At 50.4% G+C, this 21,407-nt stretch overlaps 3 protein-coding genes across 5 annotated transcripts; 2 read left to right on the top strand and 1 right to left on the bottom strand.

Moving 5' to 3' along the window:
• Positions 1–36: 36 nt before the first annotated feature.
• On the top strand, positions 37–21,157 carry cnot8 (CCR4-NOT transcription complex, subunit 8). 2 transcript variants are annotated; one of them, XR_005100141.1, is made up of 8 exons: positions 37–145; positions 854–1,052; positions 1,243–1,436; positions 1,604–1,765; positions 1,846–1,990; positions 2,103–2,213; positions 2,379–2,593; positions 21,142–21,157. XR_005100141.1 is itself a non-coding variant. In XM_037269346.1 (7 exons), exons 2-7 carry the CDS (start codon positions 936–938, stop codon positions 2,505–2,507), a joined length of 858 nt encoding a protein of 285 aa, XP_037125241.1. In that variant the 5' UTR covers positions 37–145; positions 854–935; the 3' UTR covers positions 2,508–2,895. The 2 variants fall into 2 exon arrangements, 1 of the variants encoding a protein (XP_037125241.1); XM_037269346.1 differs by lacking the exon at positions 21,142–21,157 and having other exon boundaries at positions 2,379–2,895.
• Positions 2,980–10,241, bottom strand: gemin5 (gem (nuclear organelle) associated protein 5). Of its 2 annotated transcripts, none has more exons than XM_037269342.1 (27): positions 9,955–10,241; positions 9,539–9,693; positions 9,296–9,477; positions 9,032–9,183; positions 8,859–8,957; positions 8,650–8,785; positions 8,420–8,585; positions 8,071–8,283; positions 7,918–8,003; positions 7,771–7,853; positions 7,128–7,273; positions 6,988–7,061; positions 6,707–6,888; positions 6,502–6,641; positions 6,268–6,439; positions 6,035–6,206; positions 5,920–5,975; positions 5,732–5,866; positions 5,560–5,655; positions 5,331–5,468; positions 4,989–5,136; positions 4,767–4,886; positions 4,467–4,677; positions 4,128–4,400; positions 3,555–4,057; positions 3,399–3,480; positions 2,980–3,178 (listed from the first exon to the last, which is right to left on the bottom strand). In XM_037269342.1, the coding sequence occupies exons 1-27, from the start codon at positions 10,094–10,096 to the stop codon at positions 3,023–3,025; spliced, it is 4,218 nt and encodes a 1,405-aa protein (XP_037125237.1). In that variant the 5' UTR covers positions 10,097–10,241; the 3' UTR covers positions 2,980–3,022. The 2 variants fall into 2 exon arrangements, with proteins under 2 accessions (XP_037125237.1, XP_037125238.1); XM_037269343.1 differs by having other exon boundaries at positions 5,920–5,967; positions 6,036–6,206.
• On the top strand, positions 10,447–11,927 carry mrpl22 (mitochondrial ribosomal protein L22). Its single transcript, XM_037269347.1, has 7 exons — positions 10,447–10,519; positions 10,600–10,642; positions 10,749–10,884; positions 10,950–11,015; positions 11,134–11,211; positions 11,289–11,358; positions 11,638–11,927. Exons 1-7 carry the CDS (start codon positions 10,495–10,497, stop codon positions 11,844–11,846), a joined length of 627 nt encoding a protein of 208 aa, XP_037125242.1. The 5' UTR covers positions 10,447–10,494; the 3' UTR covers positions 11,847–11,927.
• Positions 21,158–21,407: the final 250 nt, after the last annotated feature.

Here is a 21,407-nt window from a genome sequence, read left to right as displayed (position 1 = left end):
GTGGCGATAACGACGTGAACCGGAAGCCATTGGCACCACAAAGAAGGAAGCAGCCCCCGAGCCGAGCCGCGGGCGGAAACTACGAAGAAGAAGAAGAAGACCGGTGCGGCACTTGCTAGCTCGGCTACGTCGAGGAAATCGCCAGGTACAAGCACATTTGCGCAATCGTTTTCATTTCTGCAGCAGCTTTCTTTTCATGTCGACAGGTTTGCAGGCCTTGTCGCTATCGTAGACGAGGCAAAAAAAAAAAAACGCGGCCGTTGAGCGACCAGTGATGCCTGCATTGCGTTGGCTAGCAAACGTTAGCAAGAGTGCTAAACTCCCGGCGTCGGTGCCGTTACTTGTCCCGTTAGGAAGTCGCTACAAATCCCAGAGTTGGACATCAACAATCGCTCAAAGAGGCATCATTACTGCTGCGTTACAAAACAAGTCTACTATTGAAAGCAACGGGAAAGCTCGTCCGGTAATAGTAGTAGTAGTAGTAAACAACTCCGAGCGCCGTACCCATCATGCAACGCGCGCTCCTTGTAAAAAAGCTACAATCAAATCATGAACACCGAAAGTGACTCGAAGATTCACATGAATTAGGTTTGATTGGCAAAAGAGCCCCTTTTCGTCTCGTGTGTGTTTGACTCATCAAAACCAAGATAAATGTTATGCACTTATTGGAAAGTAGTACATTGGCATCAAAGAAGCACGTTGAAGTGAGAGCAGAGCATGAGGCAGAGCATGAGGCAGAGCATGAGCAGAGCATGTACAAGTGGAGGGGAGCTAGGTTTAGCCTGGGTGCTTGGCAAAAGCTGCACTTCCAGGCCTGGATGTATTTCATGGCAAATGTGTCCCCCCTCATCAGATATTATTTGGCCCCTCCCCGGAGCGCCGCACAATTGTCGGTGGGGATCGTCAAAAGGTCTCGTGAGCCGCCCGCCGCCAACATGCCGGCCGCACTCACGGACGCCAGCCAGATCATCTGCGAGGTCTGGGCCAGCAACGTGGACGATGAGATGAAGAAAATCCGACAGATCATCCAGAGCTACAACTACATTGCCATGGTAACTGCTTACTTACTACAATAGCCCCCCCCCCCCCCAACAAAGCCAAACAGCATTTGACCTATAAACAGCCGTCGCCAAAAGGCCTGCCTGGGCTCGGGCTCCACGCAACCCCAGAACGGAATCGGGCCAGGAGGAGAGCGACAACAAGCACTGACTTCGAAACCTACTTGGTTTTCTATCTGGCCAGGACACCGAATTCCCCGGCGTGGTGGTGCGGCCCATCGGCGAGTTCCGCAGCACGGTGGACTACCAGTATCAGCTGCTGCGCTGCAACGTGGACCTGCTTAAGATCATCCAGCTGGGCCTCACCTTCATGAACCAGGACGGCGACTACCCGCACGGCACCACCACCTGGCAGTTCAACTTCAAGTTCAACCTCACGTACGCTCGCCATTTTTAAAGTTCTCGGCAGCGTTGCTGGATAGAAAGAAGGTCAAATGGGCGTTTGACACTTTGCTTTATTAGGCAAGACTTGATCAAGATAATTGATGAGGCAACTTGCTTGTATGGGAGGTGAAAATAATTGGACAAATTCTCTTTGACTCCAGAGAAGACATGTACTCTCAGGACTCCATCGACCTCCTGCAGAATTCGGGCCTTCAGTTCAAGAAGCACGAGGAGGAGGGCATCGACACGCTCTACTTCGCCGAGCTTCTCATGACGTCGGGCCTGGTGCTGTGCGACAACGTCAAGTGGCTCTCCTTCCACAGGTATTTGCCGCCTGCCGGCCGGCCGGCCAGCCGGATTTGCTATTTTTCATCATGACAACGGCACCATGGTTTGTCTACAGCGGCTACGACTTTGGCTACCTGGTGAAGCTGCTGACGGACGCCAGGTTGCCCGAGGAGGAACACGACTTCTTCCAGATTCTCAACCTCTTCTTCCCTGCCATCTACGACGTCAAATACCTGATGAAGAGCTGCAAGAACCTCAAGGTATGTATGTATGCATGCAGCAGGCTTACGTGTTCGTATCTCGCATGTCACTTGACCAATGTGGACAAAGTAGGTCATTCAAAGGTGCTCTGCTAACATTTGCATCTCTCAGGGTGGCTTACAGGAAGTGGCGGACCAGCTGGAGCTGAAGCGCATCGGGCGGCAGCACCAGGCAGGTTCTGACTCGCTGCTCACCGGCATGGCCTTCTTCAGGATGAAAGAGGTAGCCGCGGCGGGCACTCCCACTTCCACACAGGGGGAAGGAAGGAAGGAAGGAAGGAAGGAAGGAAGGAAGGAAGGAAGGAAGGAAGGAAGGAAGGAAGGAAGGAAGGAAGGAAGGACAGACATAGCTCGGCCAGCATTGACCAGTCTTTGCTTTCCCCCTCAGCTGTTCTTCGAGGACAACATCGACGACGCCAAGTATTGCGGCCGCTTGTACGGCCTGGGCTCGGGCTCCACGCAACCCCAGAACGGAATCTCCGGCTCGGGCCAGGAGGAGAGCAACAACAAGCACTGACTCCCAGCCTGGCTCTCCTTGCACTTGTTTTAAAAAGCTTTTAAATCCTTTTTTGTTTTGGGTTCGCTCGTTGTCGTTAGCGAGCGTGGGACCACAACACCAGCGGCGCTTTTTCCTACCAAGCTGCGCTCACTCGCTTTTAAAGTGAGCGCCGGCCGGCCGGTAGGGCCCTCCTCCACCCAATGTAAATTTCTAATGTATCATTTTTTGGAAAGACAAATAAAAACGTTTTAGATTTTTTTCTCCGGATGTCAAGAGAGAACCTTTTAAATGCATGCGTCCGTTTTTTGCCCGGGCCAAACTACTGTCGGCGTGAAGATGTTACCGTTGTTTTTACGTTCTGACTTGTTTTAAACTGTTGTACATTAAATTGTTATGTATTTTCAACATACACCCCGCTTCTTCTTTTAACTGTGGGGGAGAAAAAAAAAAGGAAGCTCTTGACATACCTTCCGAGTTTTTTTTCTTTCTTTTTAATTCAACAAAATGAGCGCACAGGTCAGCCGCTCCACGATTTAGCCCAAGAATGGTCGGCAGGCCTTGCTTAGCGTGGGGCGTGTTCCGTATTTCCGCAACAGGTCTTTGGCGTCCCTCCGCGGGGACTCCGGGACAAGGGAGCCCAGGTGGAGGAGGACCAGGCAGCACTCCACTACGTCGGGACGAGGATACAGCTAGACGGTGGAAGCAAGGAGCAGGATGCTGATTGGTTAAAACAGGCCTGAGCTGTGAAATGACGCATATTCCACTCATCTCAGGGTCGTGGCCCAACAACTGACCCCATATGTCATTTCAAAGTTTGCTCGCAAAATAACTCAGTCATTTGTGAGAAAAGAATAATCACCTCCTGAAATGTTTCAATTTGATCGTTTTGTTATGATCTCGTGTCGTTACCTTGATGGTGTCAGGAATTTCGGCCAGCTGCCTTTGGTGTTGAGCCATCTCGGAAGTCAAGGAGAGAAAAGTGTCTTTGGGCCTCGAAGGAAAGAGAACGACAGGGTCACAAGATGGCTACATTGAAGCCATTAAGAGTAGAATACAAGCACTCACTGCCCTCCAGCCTCAGTAGGTTGCTCTTGGTCGCTGGCCCTCATGTTGCGGCCGTGCTGCGCCACCATGAGGCCCAGGCGCTTTTGCAAGTCCTCCGTCGCCCGTCGCTCGGCCTGGCACGCGGCGTGAGCGTCTGACAGAAGCGAGGAGACGTTAAAGTCCAGCTCACCGGATAGCTGGCTTTCTTCTTCTTCCGGTGACCCCTCGGCCTGGAGCCCGTCGCCATCGTCAGCCGGGCGTCGCCACCACAACTGGTAGAGACGGTGGTAGGCGGCCCACGCCCGCAGGCCGTCGGCAGCGGCTCGGGCTTCTTGGTCCACGTTACGGTCGACCTCTTCCAAGGCGGCCGCCAGGATTCCAAAGAGGGCGGCCGAGACCCGGAAGTCGGCGGCCTCCCGGAGCCACGCGGCCGCCAGCCACAGCTCCTTCGCCAAGGTGCCGCTGTCATCGAGCAACCAGGACAGGACGCCGCGGGCCACGTGACGGGACAAACACAGCAGCACCTAAACGACAAATAGCTCAGACACGACTTTGGAAACGATTTTTTTTAGTTAGCCCACTACGGTCGGCTACCTGCGTGAGGGGGAGGCTGGCCGAGTGCGGGGGGCTCTCTACGTTCTGAAGCTCGACGAGCAGAGCGCCAAGGTGGCCGCGAGCGCCAAGGTGGCCGGCGTCCGAGTCCACGGGAGAGACGCCCAAGTGTTGCGTCCAGACGTGGCGCGCCCGTTCCAGGATGCCGCTGGAGCCCGGGGCCGCCCACGCGTGGCCAACGCCGCGCGTCTCGGGGAGGACGTCCGCGAGGGATGCGCACAGCAGTTCGGCCACACTGAGGTGAAGCCTGTGAACCTGCGCAACAACGTGGATTGTAAACAATCCGTTCCTCCTTTCATTCTTTCTTCCAAATGCACTGACCAGCAGGCCCCGGTGGGAGGAAAGAACCTCCTGTGCGGCCACCCAATCCCGCGCCGCCGCCGAATCTTTGGCGCAGCGCAATGCTAACGACTCGGCCAGAGTGACCTCGCCCGCCGCGCTGGCCAAACGCGCCGCCGTCCTCAGCGAAGTCACGTCGTTCTTGCGGGCGACTGCCTTGGCTGCGTCGAAGCTAGCGCCCGCCGCGATGTAGCTGGGAGAACGTCACGTAACGTGAACCGGATGTAACGACACGCATCTGCCGTCGTAGCGATGGATCGGCTCTGAGACGTGGCGAGTCACCATTTGGCGGCGGCCGAGAAATGCCCGTCTTTTTCCAACATGACAGCCCAACTGGTGTAGAGCTCCTTCAGGACGGGATCTTCAGCCGGCAGCCGCGCTTTGGCCAGAGCGATGGCCTCCCTAAAAACACCACGAAAGCCGCCGCATCCATTTACGAGGACTTCAAATCGAAATGACATGAAACAAAACTAACTACGCGATGAAATCATCTCAACGACGTACCTGTGGAGCTTGTGCGAGTGCAGCAGCTGCACGGCCTGGTAGACGCGATCGATGGCCAGCAGGTAAGCGGCCGCCTTCACGTGCTGCTCCTGCAGACACAGCTGCTTGACGTAGCGCTGCACGGCGTCGCTCCACACCGCGTAACCCGCTGCGAGAGAGACCCCAGTCAGCCAGCCAGCCAGCCAGCCAGCCAGCCAGCCAGCCAGCCAGCCGGCCGGCCGGCCGGCCAGCCGGCCAGCCATCCAGCCAGCCAGCCTGCCAGCCAGCCAGCCTGCCAGCCAGCCAGCCAGCCAGCGCAAAGTCACACGCTGCCTCGCCATGGCGACCTTTTACGTTTCTCACCCGCAGGAGCCACGGCGATGAGGTGGTCGCTCAGCTCTCCTCTCTCGGCGGCAAGCCGCAGCGCCCCCTCCAGGTCGCCGCTCCACAGCCGCAGGTAGACGGCCGACTCCACGTGGCCGCCCTCCACGTGAGCCTCCTCTAAGAGGGGAAAGAAGAAGAAGAAAAGAAGAGAAACCCTCTCGTTTTAGTTTAGAGCCGCCCGCCGGGAGCAAGTGAAAGTCAAACACACCTTCGGCGCGGAACATCCGGTGCAGGGCGGCCCTGTCGGAGAACAGACCGAGGTGGACGTGCTCGCCCTGGCCGGCGACGCAGCCAGCGGGGGGCGCTAGCGTGCCGGTAGAGGAGAACAGAGTGAGTCAACGCACGTTAATCACACACTTGAGTTTCCAGCGTCCGCTTACCGGCGTCGTGCGTAATGGAGGCCAGCGTCAGGCAATCCTGCAGCAGATCCTCTTTGGGCCGGTGGTCCATGGAGGTGCTCAGGGGCAGGACGGAGCGAGCCTTCTTCCTCTTGATAGCCGTCGAGTCGGCAAACGCTGCACACATGAGCGTGAGCCATTTCGCACGCACGCAATGTGGTGGAAGGTACCTTGTTTGTCTTTGCTCTTGGCTCCAGGTGCGCATTTCCTTTGCGGTGCTGAGGAAGGTTCCACACAGATGTTCTGTTAGGTTGCGCAAGACAAGGTGACAAGGCGCCGTTTTCACCTGGCGGGGGCACGGGACTGCCCGTAGAGCCGACATGCTCTTCGGCTTCGTCCGGGGCTCCCTGTCCGTTGGTCACGTGCTCGCCGTTGACTTCCGGAGACGCTGCATCTGTTGACTTGTTGCTCTTTTTCTTCTGCTTGGCTTTCTCCTTCAGGTCCACCATTTTCTTCCCTGAGAGGAAGAAGATGAGGGTCTTCTGCTTTGGTGCTTTGGATGGGCGGCGTAGCGTCACCTTTGGGCGGCTTTGTGAACTCCTGCTTGGAGACTCTCCACTCCTGCACGGTGAAGTCTTTCCCTCCCGTCCAGATGACGTCCGGATCCACGGGGGACCAGTGCACGCTCAGCAGGTAGCCCACGTGGCCGCGGTAGTTGCAGAGCGCCGCCTCCTGCTCCACGTCCCACACCTGAATACCACAAAGAAAACATCGAAACACGAGACTGCCGGCGAGAACGAGAAGGTCGTTACCTGGGCCGTCCCGTCGTAGGAGGCGCTGGCCAGTCTGGCGTTGTGGTGCGGACTCCAAGCCAGGCCGGTGATTTTGTTGGTGTGGCCGCACAATCGGCGATACGGCTCCGTCAACACCGACGGGTTCTCGGGAGGATTCTCTGCAGCGGGAAACATTCATCTTTGTCGCTCGCCCTAATCATGATTTCACTTCATTTTCAAAGACCTATGAGCCGACGCAGGTCGTGCACGTAGACGACGGCGTTGCAGGAGCCCGAAGCCAGCAGGCCGTGCAGCTCCGGCGGGGCGTTGTCTTCGGGGTGCCATCGCAGCGCGTTGATCACCTTGTGGTGCTGCTGGATGCTGCACACAAGCTTTAGCGACGGAGCCCGGTAGATGTCGATGCACCTGCGGAAAGAGCGGGGCTTGACGAGGGACGTGGCGTGGCGAGGCGTGGCGAGCCGAGCCGCCGCCGGTCGGCCGGCCGGGCGGGCGGGCCTCGTTTACCCGTCCTCGTTGCCGATCGCCACCACTTTGCCGTCCGGCTTCCAGCTGAGGTCGGTGTGAGGAGAAAGCTTGTGCTGTTCGCAAAAGAGAGAGAAAACGTGTTCCAAAAGTCGACGGCACTTTGCCCCCTCCCTGCGTACCTTGATGTCGTTGGTCTGCCGGATGAGTTTGTCGACGTCGCAGGCGTCGCCGCTCAGGTCGGTGGGCTGGTGCTGCAGGATCACGCCCTCGCCGGCGCAGCTGTACAGGCTGTGGGACGCCTTGCCTTCCGCCGCCGCCGCCGCGCCTGAAGGCCACACGTTGACAGCATTTTGGACGGTCGCCGGGGGGCAGTATAATACAGGCGCAAGTACAAGTAAGCTCATTTTGTAGTTCTTATCAGAGCGATGGATGTCTCCTTCCAACGCAAGTTGAAATGTGGTGGGAAGAGCAGATGTTTTGTCGTGTCCACTCAGCATGCGGGTGTTTCAAAGTCAAAATAAATACATCAAACACCATCGTGTCTTAAGAAGACAAATGACCTGACACCAAAGGTTTCTTTTAGTCCCACAAAAGGCAGATGGCAACAATCAGGGCCCGAGAGCCGGCGTTTGACGGATGGACTCATTAAAACGCCATCTGGCCCAAGTTTCTTCAAAGAACTGAGCTCGTTCAATTACACAGTCAATTACAAGAAAGGCGGCTAGAGAGACGTGCGGAGATTGGTTTTTTTTTTTTTCCTTCTGTCTTTCTGCTGACCGGCTTTATAATGGCGCTGTTGCCGGCCGGGAAAGGCCTTCGTACCAAATGACATCGGGGGGAGCGGCGGTCCCCAGGCCAGCGAGTACACTGTCTTTTTGTGGTAGGAGCTGGAGATCTGAGGCGGCCTGCGAGGAGATGACAGAGTCAGCAATAAGTGGAGGTGGAATGGTTTTGAAAAAGACGTCTTACTTGCTGGAGAAGACTTCGTAGATTCCCACTTTCCCATCGTCTGTTCCAAACGCCAAGGTTCCCTCTCGTTTGGGATGCCAAGCCAGCTGCAATGAATTGCATTTTGTAGAAACTAATCCCATTTATGGATGGAAATTTGCGAGGCTTTCTTACCGCTGTGACTTTGGACTTGATTCCCTGCCAAAAGCAACGGGCGTCGTAGGGGTTGTGGGCGGAGAGCGTGTTCCACACGCGGATCATGTTGTCGCCCACGCCCAGCGCCAGGCAGCCGCTAGCCACGGGCGAGAAGGCCGAGCTGTACACGAAGCCGCCCAGCGTGGGCAGCGTCCAACGGCAGTCCAGGTCAGCCAGGTCCCAACATTTCACCTGAACATCAGTGGTGTGGAAAACGAAAGCAAAAGCTGAACAACAAAAAAGATCAATCGGATGCTAGTTTTCTGAGCCTAGCCTATCTTTTCCCACGATGTGTTAGCGTGACGCTAGGCGACGTTCCTTATCGGACCTCTCTGTCTAAGGACGTGCTGACGAGCAGCTGGCGGCCGTCGGGCAGCGTGAAGCCGGCGGTGTTGAACACGATCCTGCTGTGGTTCTGGCCCTCGGACGACGAGCCGAACAGGGTCCACCTCTGCTTGCCCGTCCGGGTCAGGTCCCACATCAGCAGTTCGCCGCTGCACACGAGCAAGCGTGTTTATCGCATGTCCGCCGAAGACATGGACGGACGGTCGAACGGACCTGAAGCAACTGGAAACGAGGCGCGCCGGTTGGCCTTTGGGCCAGTGGAGGTTGAGCCAGAGTCTCTCTTTGAGCGTGGGGTCGACGACGGCAGAGCCTCGTCTCTTCACAAAGGGCAGCTTCAGGGTGGACACGCCTGCGCACAAGCGCCCCATTTCCTCAGTCATCAACAAACTTTCTATTTTGTCCTTTTGTTCAAGACATTTCACCTTTTCCTGTGGCCGTGCTCCAGATCCTCACCGTCTGGTCTTTGCTTCCTGACGCCAGGTAGCAGCCCTTCTCCTCTCCCGCACTCGCTCCGTTTGAAGCTGGAACGTAGGCGAGAGACGTCGGCAAACATTTGGACGAAAAATGACATTATGGTCTGGTTGACTACCCTTACCGTCGCCGGCCTCCGCTCTCAAATGGAGGGCGTCCTCGTCGGCGAGCGGCGACCACACCAGTGAATGGATGTCGTCGTCGTGGCCACGGAGCCGACGTGTCACCTCACCCTTCTTGCTCACGTCGATTAGCGCAATCATGCCGTCTTTATATCTGCACAAAAGTATAAAGCCCAATAACAAGGAATGAGTCAAAAAAAATAATAATATATATATATATATATATATATATCTTTTTTTTTTTAGCGTCGGTGTCGTCATCTTACCCGACCGCCACGGTGTTCCAGTTGTGCGGCGAGCAGGTGAGGCAGATGATACTTCTAGGTTCGGGGAAGAAGCTGGCTGTGTCTCCCGTGTTGTACCAGTGACACACCACAATGCCTTTCTCATCGCCCGACACCACCAGATTCTTGTCCAGCGGGGACCAGTGCAAGGCTGAGATAGCGCTCTGAGAATGAAAGAATGTTCATTATTTGGGATTGGGATCAAACCGGAGCTCCAGAACTGACCTGATGAGCCGCATGCTCCCGTAAGAGAGATCGAGTGTTGGTGTCCCAGAAGAGGATGACGCCATCGACGGAGGCGCTGGCACAGATGTGACTCTGCGTCACATCCTGGCAGAAGGAAACTCCCGACACCAAGCCTTTGTGGCCCACAAGAAGACCTGGGACGTTGAACATACGTACAAAGTAAAGAGACCAGTCACCAGGGAATGCATTGACTTTGGACCAAAAAGGAGGGTTTGACGGGGGGGCACTCCCCCACCGCCACCCCCACAGATCGCTGCCCATCCCGTGCACCTGAGAAAGACAATGCTGCCGCTTTTAGGCGATAATGGCTAATACGCCGAAAAGTCACATTAAAACGCACTCTGAATTGTTTTATTAGATGCATATACTGTTTTACGTAACTTTCACTTACTTACCTTGAGTACTGCAAGTAGCAGCAGACACGTCAATCAAATAAATGAAGTTTTTGGCTCCGAAGCCCAGTAAGCCACCGCTACTGACATCACAGCAGCGAGAGCAGTACCAATTGGGAGAGGCGGGGAGGAGTCGTTCATGCATGATCAATGTGGTAAGCGTTGAAAGGATTCCCAACTTTAAAAAAGGAAAAATAAGTCTTGGAAGCAACACAAATGCGCATCTCACATGTTTCCCATAGACTGGCGGAGCGTCACGGCAACGACCGTATGTCAGCGTGTTGTCGTAAAATCCCGCTGATACGTAAACCGGGCAAGCCCAAAAACACGCCTTTTACGACAAAAGAATGAACGTCTAACCATATGTTTGGGTGAATTAACCAAATTATTAATACCGTATCAATCATAGTTACTATTCAAATACATTTAAAAGGGAATTTATGTCATCCAAATAAAATGTTTTAGTAAGATAAAGATCGGGCAACAAAAAAAAAAAAAGTAAACACTACGTTGCCGTAAAGCAATTCGTTGACGGTAGCCAAAATGGCCGCGACCGTGAAAAGATGCGGTAAGGAAAATATGACATTTTATGACTTGAAATGTCCATACATTGTTTCAATATAACATTTCTTTTCGGTTTATTTAAAGGTCTTGTGTCAATGAGGAGTATTTTTGGACTTTTTCAACCGAGGTATGTTGTGATGTTTTCATGCCGCGCTGTCAGATGGATGTACTGCAGTAATCTTTACTTGACCTCAACATTCTTCATTTTAGCCTCACTTTATGGTTGTGTCCAGGTTAGCGACAGCAGCTGCCGGTCCTCATCAGCTGTCCTGTTTCCACACCAGCACTGCATTCGAAGCAAAGCACTGGGAGAGGAAGAACAAGATCATTTATCCGCCTCAGCTGCCCGACGAGCCCCGCAGACCAGCCGTATGTTCTTTTTCTCCTGTTGCAAATGACAACCATAAAACACGTTCTCCCTCGCGCCTGCACAGGAGATCCATCATTCAAGGAGACAGATCAAGTACAGCAAAGACAAGATGTGGTACCTGGCTAAAATGGTCAGTAAAAACGCTTCAAGTTTTGAATTGATTCAACTTGGGCTCAACGCTTTGGCAACACAAAATCCTGGGATTTGAACAGAGGTGTGTAAATGATCCTGTGACGTTTCCCATACAGATTAGGGGGATGAGCATCGACGAGGCCGTGGCGCAGTTGGAGTTCAATGACAAAAAAGGGGCCAAGATCATGAGAGAAGTTCGTTTATAAGCCCCAAGCGTTGTCTCGTAGTCGAAAGGTCAGAAGAGTTATGGAAATTACGATTTATGTTTCAGGTGCTCGTGGAAGCTCAGGAGATGGCGGTGAAGAATCACAATGTGGAGTACAAGTCCAACCTCTATGTGGGTGAGTGAAACTATCCTTTGTTCCACTAGAGGGCATTGTAACACCAGCAGCTACTATAGATACGGACCCCGCCCCCTCCCTTTCCTCTCATATTTACATCTCAGCCATCATTAGGGTAGTTTTTACATTTACAAGCCCACAAGGCACCATAAAGTTGCGTCTGTGTTAGGTGAGCTCAATGTTCCTCTTTACCGCCTCCCCATTTATGTTCTCTCTCTCTCTCTCTCGCTCTCTCTCTCTCTCTCTCTCTCTCTTTCTCTCGCTTTGCCGGCGCCGCAGCCGAGTCTCACACGGGGAAAGGCATGTACCTGAAGCGCATCCGCTACCACGGAAGAGGCATGTTTGGAATCATGGACAAAGTCTACTGCCACTACTTTGTCAAGCTGGTGGAGGGCCCTCCGCCCACCGTGGAGAAGAAGACCAGCTTGGACCAGGCTAACGAGTACGTGGAGAGCCTCAAGAGGAGGACCGTCATACACAGTCTGTAGAGCGCACGGCCATCGTCAGTCAGTGTGGCAAGATTTTGTTGTTGTTGTTGTTGTTGTAAATAAACCCCTGAAGAGACACTCGCAGCGCTTCTTGGCCACTACTGTGAACCAACCCCGTGTCAAATTACAGGAGAAAAGGCAAAATATCATGAAAATAATTTGCATCAGCTCTACGTGAAACACGACTTTTTTAAGATTATAAACTTGAATACTATCGTTTTTCTTTTCATCGTCGTCGTTATTCATGTCAGCCTTTAGCGCTTTCTCATTCAATATCATCTGCTGGCTTCAATTTCTGCGAGGTCAGACTCACACGGCGACACAACGCTGAGCGTCCTTTTGAAATGGTTGCAAAAGTTTTTTCTTTTGCTCCTCACAAAATTCACACCACTGCCCTTGATGAGCTGCTTCTCAGACACCATTAGGCCAAATGTTAATCAGCACTTGCAAGGTCGCGCTTGATGTTTGGAGGTGCTTTTGAAACATCAATGGGTACATAGAAGTTGATTCGGGTAAGGTGTTTCAAATTCTCTCTTTAGCACTTGACATTTTGTGGGACATGCATGTGTAATTCCAAGTTGTTGGTTTTTTTAATGTCTTTTGACAGAAGTGGCTGCTGCGGGTGGTGAAACATTTATGCTACTCCTCTGTGGTTTTCATGAGAATGCACCCATGCGGCGGTCACACACACACACACACACATGCAGACAAATATGAATTATTGAGCTCAGACAAGCTTCTCTGCAACACCCCCAGGAAGCATGTTGCTCCTCGTCTCCCGTCTTGTGGCGGGACAAGAAAACATGCCGCAAATGTCAGAAATCAACAGGAGGAAAGATCCAAGTCTGCGCTGTCTTTTTTTTTTTTTTCCTCTCTCTCATGAGCAGTTGAAAATACTCCGCAAGCCTCCTTCACAAACACACACCTGGATGAAAGGCTGCTGTTTTGGTTAGCGACAGGGTTCAAGTGGCTTTTATGTTGGTGTGTAAACCTCCAGCTGAGGTCAATTGCAGCTACTTTTCCTTTCCTGTCATGTTTGTCGAGGTTCAGTGGTATGTAAGCATCTTTGGGTTTTTGAAAAGGGCTATACAAATTTAATGAATTAGTATTATTATTATTATTATGTGGTGTCACAAGTGGAATGGCAACAAACTCTAAGGATTGTTTGTTGACATTCGACAGCAGGGATGGGAAACTGGCGGCCCTCTTTCACATTCGAAGTGGCCCTCCCTCCCTCGATTGATTTCTGAAAATAAAATGGTTTCTTTTGGCTGAGCCATTGAAAGGTGTAATACCAATATCAACCACAAGGCGGCGCACTCACCAGCGCATCCAACCGGAAGTTGAGGAAGAGCGCGTCGCGTCGCGTCGCGTCGCGTCGGTGATGTCGACTCCATCCCCACGCGTTCGGTTCACGTTTAGAAAATGTGTGTCCTCCGTAAACATCATCCCCACACGGCGTCGATCGACAGTTCGTTTAAAGCACCGGTCACCAAACTACGGCCCGCGGGCCGGATACGGCCCACGGGACCGTTTAATCCGGCCCGCCAACCCTGAACAAATTGTATTATTAAACTTTTTTTTTTTGGTCATTTTGCCTGCAATGACTGCGTTTCCCCAGTAGATGGGGAAGCGCTCGCCTGCGCATTTACTACCGGAAGCCGTGTCAGAAAGCTCGGTGCACACTCACAAGTGCGTGTACGTACGTACTCAGTAGTACGGACATGGCGCACTCGCGCTCTATTTGTATCAGTCCCGAATTTAGAGCGTGGGCTGTGACGACAGCATTCTTGTAATTCGCGCGCTGAGCTTTCAGATGCAGTTTTGCGCTAAAGCCACCCACAAACCTTCCCCTGGAATCCTTCCATTAAAATGAGTCGCCCAAGGAAAAGCAAGGTGGACACAGTGCCGAGCGTTTAAAAGAGAGTGGCCAATTTGGCTCGACGTACGCGACGTGACGTTCAGCCACATGAACGTCAACATCAAACCGTCACAGATGGAGGTAAACGGACCAACACCTCGGATCTCGCCTAAGAATTGCCACAACCGATTTTACTCCAGACTATGACGCACTAGCAAACTTTAACAAAAAAGACAGCGGTGTCTACAAGCCTACTGGAACCTACAAAAGGATTATAAGGAAGGAACACAAGAACTTTAAGAGACTGCTCATATGTGTCAGAGAGATTCTGCTCTGACAACTGAGCTGAACTTTTATCTGTTAAGATTGTGCATGGCACAACAGAAAGTTAATGTTCCATGGCTTCTTTTTCTATGAGGAACCCAGAGAGAGTTATTTAGTTATTATTTATTTCCTGTTTTTTCTGTGAAGAACTCAGAGAGGGCTATTTAGTTATTATTTATTTCATTAATAGTGTTATTATTTGTTTCCTGACTTTTTTTCTGTAAAGAACCTGGAAAGGGGTATTAAATAACCGTTATTTGGTTATATGTGGCTTTCTGGAAAACAATACATTTTTTAAGCTCCCCTACGATCGTCACACTTTTTCTGTTACAAACTGACACCGGCCCCCCATCAGAGAAGGGAAAAGTTATGTGGCCCTCACAGGAAAAAGTTTGGGGACCCCTGGTTTAAAGTTTAGAAAATGTGTGTCCTCCGTAAACATCATCCCCACACGGCGTCGATCGACAGTTCGTTTAAAGTTTAGAAAATGTGTGTCCTCCGTAAACATAGCTTAGTTGGACAAGCGACCGTCGGTATGGACTCGTCTTCAAAAAGCGTCACGCACGCACGCACGCACCAAGGACCGACTTTAGCGACTCACTTTTCTCGCAGGTTAGTGAGCCATCAATTTGGGGATTTGAATGACACTCATTGAATTTCATTTATGCTTGTCTCCTTTTAAAATGTTTGAGTACGTTTATTTTGGTGAGAACATGAGCTCATGAATTTGGTTTGCTGTTACCTGTCTGTGGAACATGTTATGTACGTAATAGGGGTGTAAATCGCGGGTTTTGTCACGATACGATATCATATCGATACAAAGAAACACGATACGATATTTGCCGATATCGTAAAGCCTGCTGTGATTCATTCACGATACATCACGATATAGTGCTTCACGATCGATATTTTTTATTATTATTTTTTTTAAAATAAAAAATATAGAACAATATCCTGATTTATAACAATTCATACGCAAAATCAACAAGGTACTGCAAACTCTTTATTTAGGAAATTACAAGAGTATTGTAGTATACAAAGTGCTTATTTTAACACTGAACTTTATCAAATTCCTATATTTTTTCTCATATAAGTAAAGAAAAATGAATATTCTTTCTTTTTTTGTAATACCATTAACTTTAAAGTGCATTACTGAACTATTTATTTACAATAATTTTAATTGTCCGTTGAGCCATCTTTTCTTTGGAATCCAAAGTGCTTCCAAACGAATGACTTGAAGCCCAAAGGGGAGCGAATTTCCTCGTCTTCTTGGACACACACTAGCCATAGCACCAGCCCAGGAGCCGCGTAGTTGTCGGCTCCCCTTTCACGTGCCTGCTCTGCTCTGCTCTGCTCACAACACAGCACGCCGCGTACTGCTCCCGGAAAGAGGAAGCAAGCAACAATGAACTGGATTTCAAAATAAAGTCGCGTCTAATGTCCGAGGTCAAAAACGGGCGATATAGATCGATGTTTACGTTTAGCATCGATGCCAACAAATCGTAGAGCATTATATCGATTAATCGATGTGTATCGATGAATCGTTACACCCCTAATAAATATATACGTATATATACTATATAATGTCGTAAACCAGCAGGTCTTTTCTAAATGCTTTTGAAAAGTTAAATATATGAAGCAGGAGTGTCCAATTTACAGGAGTTGACGAAACGAGAAAGCCTGCCACAGTTCGGCTTTCGCCACAGGTGCTTGTAATCAATCAACCTGCAGGCAAACCAGCGCGCCCCCTGCCGGTTCGGTTGTTTAGACGCACCTGTGGGACCGGAATTTGATGGGAATCTATTCTTCTGTAAAAGGAAAAAAGTCATGCACATATTTTAGTCCTAATAATAAATTGCATTCTCTGTAATAAATCAGTTAAGGTCCTAAGCGGCTACGAAGGCGTGATGTCAGAAATGGGACAACGCTTGTGACAGGTAAACCGTTGCCCAACAGATTCTCTCGATTGCTGAGATGCTGTGGACTATTTATTTCAAGTTGTGTGACACACCTAGAGCACTAGGCCCTTTTTTAAGCAATATGGTTTTCTTGGAATGAAGTTTTCCACAATTATCAAATGATAGCTGACTTGATAGTTCTGCCGTGTTCACTCTCTCGACGACGCAACAACCGCCTCTTTCTGGTGTCAGAAGTGGGATGACACCTTGCTGTTTGTTTTGTTTGTTGTTACAATTATGCAGTTAAATTGAAGTTCTCCTGTAATTTTGCAGCATTTTTGGAATATTCCTGCACGTTTGGAGCAGAAAGCGTCGCTGTTGCAAAGTTGCGGCCCTCTCCTCTCGTATCGGTCGTCCACAGCAAGTCTTTTAGCGCGGCGTGATGCCAGCGATATTAGAAAGCCACGCGGCTGATTCCTGCCGGGTACCTGCACGGCTCTCCATTCATCAAGCATCATTTCAATATGCAAATGCGTCACGCGCGGCGGCGAGCCAGCGGCGCGGAGACAATGTGCGGCATGTGGGAAAAGTCATGTAGCGTTACAGTTCACCCGTCTTCGCCCCGATTTGATCCCTCGCATTAGCATTTCAGCTCCTCTCCGAGCTCAAGCTATTTGTAATACACAAAAGGAAGAAAGGATCCTTTGAATCTTTCAAGCTAGTTTTGCATCAAGGTTATTTGAGTGAACAAAAGGAAAATGAAATTGAGGGAATGCTTTCGTTAAATGAAATAACATGAAATGCTTTCTAAAGGAAAATGAAATTGAGGGAATGCTTTCGTTAAATGAAATAACATGAAATGCTTTCTAACAAATGAATGCTAATTGAAAGGTATTCAAAAAAAGTCTCTTAAAAAACAAAAACAACAACGAATGATTTTGAAACTGTAACCAATATACACGCTTCGCTTTAAATGTATTCATTTCGGTCGGAATGGCTGCATGAATGAAATGCCAAGAAATCCACCACGCACAATCCACTAAAATTGCCACTTGCACCACAACTTTGAGCTGCTTTTAGCTAAAGTGGAATGACATTTGCTGCCAACGAGCGGTCAACTTTTCACCATTTCTTTCTTTCTTTCTTTTTTCTTCTTGTCAGGGCACAACTGCTCCGAGTTCCGGACGTGTGTGTGAGAGTGAAAAGCCACTTTTCATTCTGTCCAATGATGGCCCAATCAGAGCTCATCTTGCTATTTTGGTCAAATTCCGGGGTTCGCCTCTCTTGTAAACCAGGCCCGTAAACACAGAACCAATCAAAAGGCCGAAAAGACGGGAGCGTCCCAGAGCAGGCGAGGCGGCGAGGTGACGACGCTTCTTTGTTAACAAGCCCCGCTGTTGGCTTAATGAAATATTGACTTGCAGATTGTATTGTAAGAGCGCAGAAAGCTTTCCAAGCACTTTGTCAGCACCGACGTCTGCACTTTTTTTGATGCTGTTTTTTTGAAAAGCCACCTCCATGATTAGCGTGTCATTTCTCTGTCAAGTCAATTCAATGTTTTATTGGAGTAAAAATGTCAAATAAAAACCCCCCAAAACAAAACCGCATTCCGACTCATCAGCTCAATTAAATGAGTCTATTTATCCCTTTGCATGCAATCTCCGCGCAGATAAGCAAATAATCCCAACTAACTCTGGCATTTCGGCGCCAGGATTTAGTTCTTTTGGTTGTCGCCGTCAGCCAGTCGACGTTTGCCCCAACCGCGACTGGTGCTGCCGACCGACTCGACGCAGTGTGAGGTCCCCAAATGTAATCATTTTCTTTAGAAAGAATGTAAATAATAAATATGAAGTTTGCCATGAGCCTGTTAACAGTGAAATATGGCAGGCAAAAACGAAACTGCTTGTCAATATGTTGAGCGCAGCTGTCAACATCTGTTGAATGTAACTAAGACAGTAACTTAGTTACTTCGAAAATCCAATCATCAGAAACAAAAGTCACTTTTTCAAGGTAAGTGTCGCAATAACGCCCAGCCAGCGGTGACGAATGGTGTCGGGAGTAGGCCGACCGTCGAAACAAAGTGGCGGCGGCGGCGGCCTGAATGATGAGGACGGGCAAGGAACTGGGCTTCCTCCAACTCGGCGGGCTGGCATCCCGAGCACGCGGGAGCAGATGTTGTTGCGTTACCTGGCAAAGTCACTCGTAAATCACGCCACGCCGCCGCCCCGAAAAACGCCCGTGGGCGCGCCGCCGCCGCCGCTACGTCTAAGTCCCGCGCGAGCGACCAAGAAAGCCAGCGTCTGCGATCTCCCTCCCTCCAATTTAATGATAAGCATCGCCTGTTGCTGGAGTGCTTGCTGAGTAATTGCTCTGTGCCTTTTGCTTGATTAATCTGATTGCTGCATTTTTCACGTCCCCCTTGCCTGTGCTACAGGTGCCCGGCCGGTTTCATGAATTACCTTCCTAATTGCTTTGAAAATAGGTTGCGCAGAAGTTGATTTTAGCAGTGAGTAGAACGTTAAAGCACACCTGTCGTGGAGGCGACACCAGCAGCGATGGCGATCCAGATTTTGCTCTTCGTCGTAAAAAGGCACCAACAAGCACTGATGGCCGATTTTGAGAGTGATTTTTTTTTTGGGGGGGTGATTCATGTTCCGACACGGAGCATCGACAAGCTCGCTTATATCGGCACAAAGGCCGGACTGTTTATTCTGAGGATTTGTTTTTTTTTTGATGACAAAGCTCAACACTGATGAGGGTTTAAGTGCACTTTGCAGGGCCCCGCAAATCCCAATTTTATGACATCATAACGAGCTTGCGAGGTGAGAGTTTATGGTTAAGCAGTCGTTTCCTTTGTTAGCTAGCTAGGGAGAATAAAAATAAAGTTGTAAAGGGATCCAATTTTGATGTGAAGATGCATCACTCGCTATCAAATAAAATTCTATCAATGAGGTGGTGAACGAACCACGAATATGTGCAAAGAGCCACATAATCACAGTCGGGAGTTTGGATTCTTCCTTGATCCGGCGAGCTATTTGTGCACTCGCTCCTGACCCCGCACGGCATCTGAGCTGGCCTTAATCATGTAACGTCCTCCAAAGAGTCATCTCCATAATGGATTTGTGCGTGGCAACGTTTGACCCTCTGATGGCGACGCGGGCGCTCGTTTGTCTGCCCCGACAACGTGACCTTCATTTGCCGAAGAAGATCAATTTGCACACAAAGGCCCGACCGACATTTATGGTTCTGTCAAGTACCTTTGCGTCGGCGGTCATCGTCTATCGGAACCGCTTACAGTCATCGTAGCTCCGCGCCCGTCTCGCACGTAACGTAGCTCGAGCTTGGCCGACCGAATCCCTCCAATCGGTTGGTAACGGCTCTGACGTGCAGAAATTGCCGTACCGAGGTTCACCCCGAACAAAACAGGATGTTCCGGGAAGCTAGTTTCTATTTGCATCTGGACGCGCCTGACGGCCGGCTGGCCGGCCAACAACAATCCGATCGTCTTTTCAGACTTTGGTCATTGATTCCGAAAGCCAAAAGGGCCTGTCAAGTGTAGTCAAAAGCCCCCCCCGGATAGCCGGAGCTGTTAAGAAGGCCACCGACCGGCTCCTAATGAGCTTCAGGGTCGCCGTCCCGTGAGTGGTGACACACTCCAATGGCAGCGAGACCATTGTTGACTCGGCGTGTCAGACGCTGGCGGTAATGAATGCACGCTGATGGTTTCAGACGCTTCAAAGGCAAAGGACAGCATTGATCTAAATGTCTGCCAGCCTGCCAGCCAGCCTGCCAGCCACTTTTAGCGAGCGACGAGTAGGCGGAATGCCCCGCCGAAAGGATACCAGCTTTCAACGCTCGGCCGGGAGACATTGATCTCGGTCAAAAGAATGAGCAGTCTTGGCGTTGGGTTGATGGGGTAATAGAATGGGCAAAATGGACTTGTCTTTTTCCAAATACCAAGTAAAGATGCCATCGCGTCAGGCTGCTAGTAGATGTTCACCGTAAAAGTGACAAAACAAAATAAAGCATTTTCGATTTCACCACCACCACCACCACAATGTTCAAGCAGACCACCTGATTAATGTCTTCTAGTCACACTCTCCTAGGAAAAGTTTTAGGTGGCTAGCTAAAGTTAGCATAGATGTTACAGCAACCTTCAGGCAACCGCTATTTCATATACAAGTGCATTTTCTTTTTGCTCTGTGGGAAGAATGGGAATGTTAAAATGGGTTAGGGAAGTATTAGTCATGCCCAGCAGTCATTGACATTTGTTTCAAACTGGTTGTCTCAAAAGGCAAAATCAAGATGCGCCATTAGCCCGAGTTACAAAATTCATCCTTTAATCAGCACCTCTTGCGGTCGTGCCGAGTGGAAAGGTTTCGCTGCGGAACATCTCCGTAGATTTGAGTCCTCTCGTTCCATTTGAGCGCTTTCCGTAGCCGTCATCCACGCTGATATTGCCTTTAACCCTCTAAAACAGGGGTCACCAACTCCGGTCCTCAAGGGCGCCAACCTGATTCAAATGATCAGTTCACGTTCTGCAGGAGCCTGATCATTGAATCAGGTGTGTTTAACCAGGGAAACCTGGAAAACATGGAGGAATGCGGTCCCCCCTCCCCCGAGGACTGGAGTTTGAGACCCCTGGTCTAACCTGTGCCAAAATGATTCCTAGGCAAATGTATTGCTGCACCAGAGCCGTATTGGGTGAAATGAATCTTTTCAAGGTTGGTCATGACAAGTTTAAATGACATGTGACATTCTCATAAGTCTCATAGTTTCATAAGTGAACATTGACACTGACTCACCATTTTAAAGAAGCAAACAAAGCCTCTTTGACAGAGCAAAGCTTCAAATCCTCCCGGTCCACATTTCATTGACACACACACACTCACGCGTGACAGGCAGACCACTCCGGAGCGCGGGATGGATTGACGCGTGGCAAGCAAGTTGAAAGCAAGGACGTGGGGATCATCTGCAAACAAACGTGATATGTGCGAGCGGCAGTACTCCAAAGAGCGCCGCAGCGGGGTCTCGACCCGATAGCCTCATCGCAGCGCTGGCGTTGAGACGACAATTTCTTGTAATGACTCATTTGACAGCCTGGGAGCTCAAGCAATGTGGCGAGCAGCTCGGACGAGGCAGCTCGGACGAGGCAGCTCGGACGAGGCGCCTCGTATTCACAGCGTATTCACCGCATCACTTGGCTACGGTCAGCGAGCGAGCGGGCGGGAACAAGGTGGTGACGAGGTGAATGATTGCTCACACGAGATGCAAAGTTGACGGAGGAATTAGCAAGCGTACGTACGACTCTTTGCCTTGACATGGTCTGAAAAATAACCTTGCGTAGTGAGCCGCATGCTGCTTCACCAGGACACAGTCTATATTTTTAAAAGCACGCAAATGACACTCACGAAGCGACAGAAAACAAGACTTTTACGCAGTTCAACGGAAAAAAAGAAACCATGGAACCCGCCGTTT

Source organism: Syngnathus acus, chromosome 14, assembly GCF_901709675.1.
Source record: "Syngnathus acus chromosome 14, fSynAcu1.2, whole genome shotgun sequence".
In the NCBI taxonomy this organism is placed as follows: Eukaryota; Metazoa; Chordata; class Actinopteri; order Syngnathiformes; family Syngnathidae; genus Syngnathus; species Syngnathus acus.
Note: the sequence above shows the minus strand (reverse complement) of the source record. Positions and strands in the feature narration are given on the sequence as shown.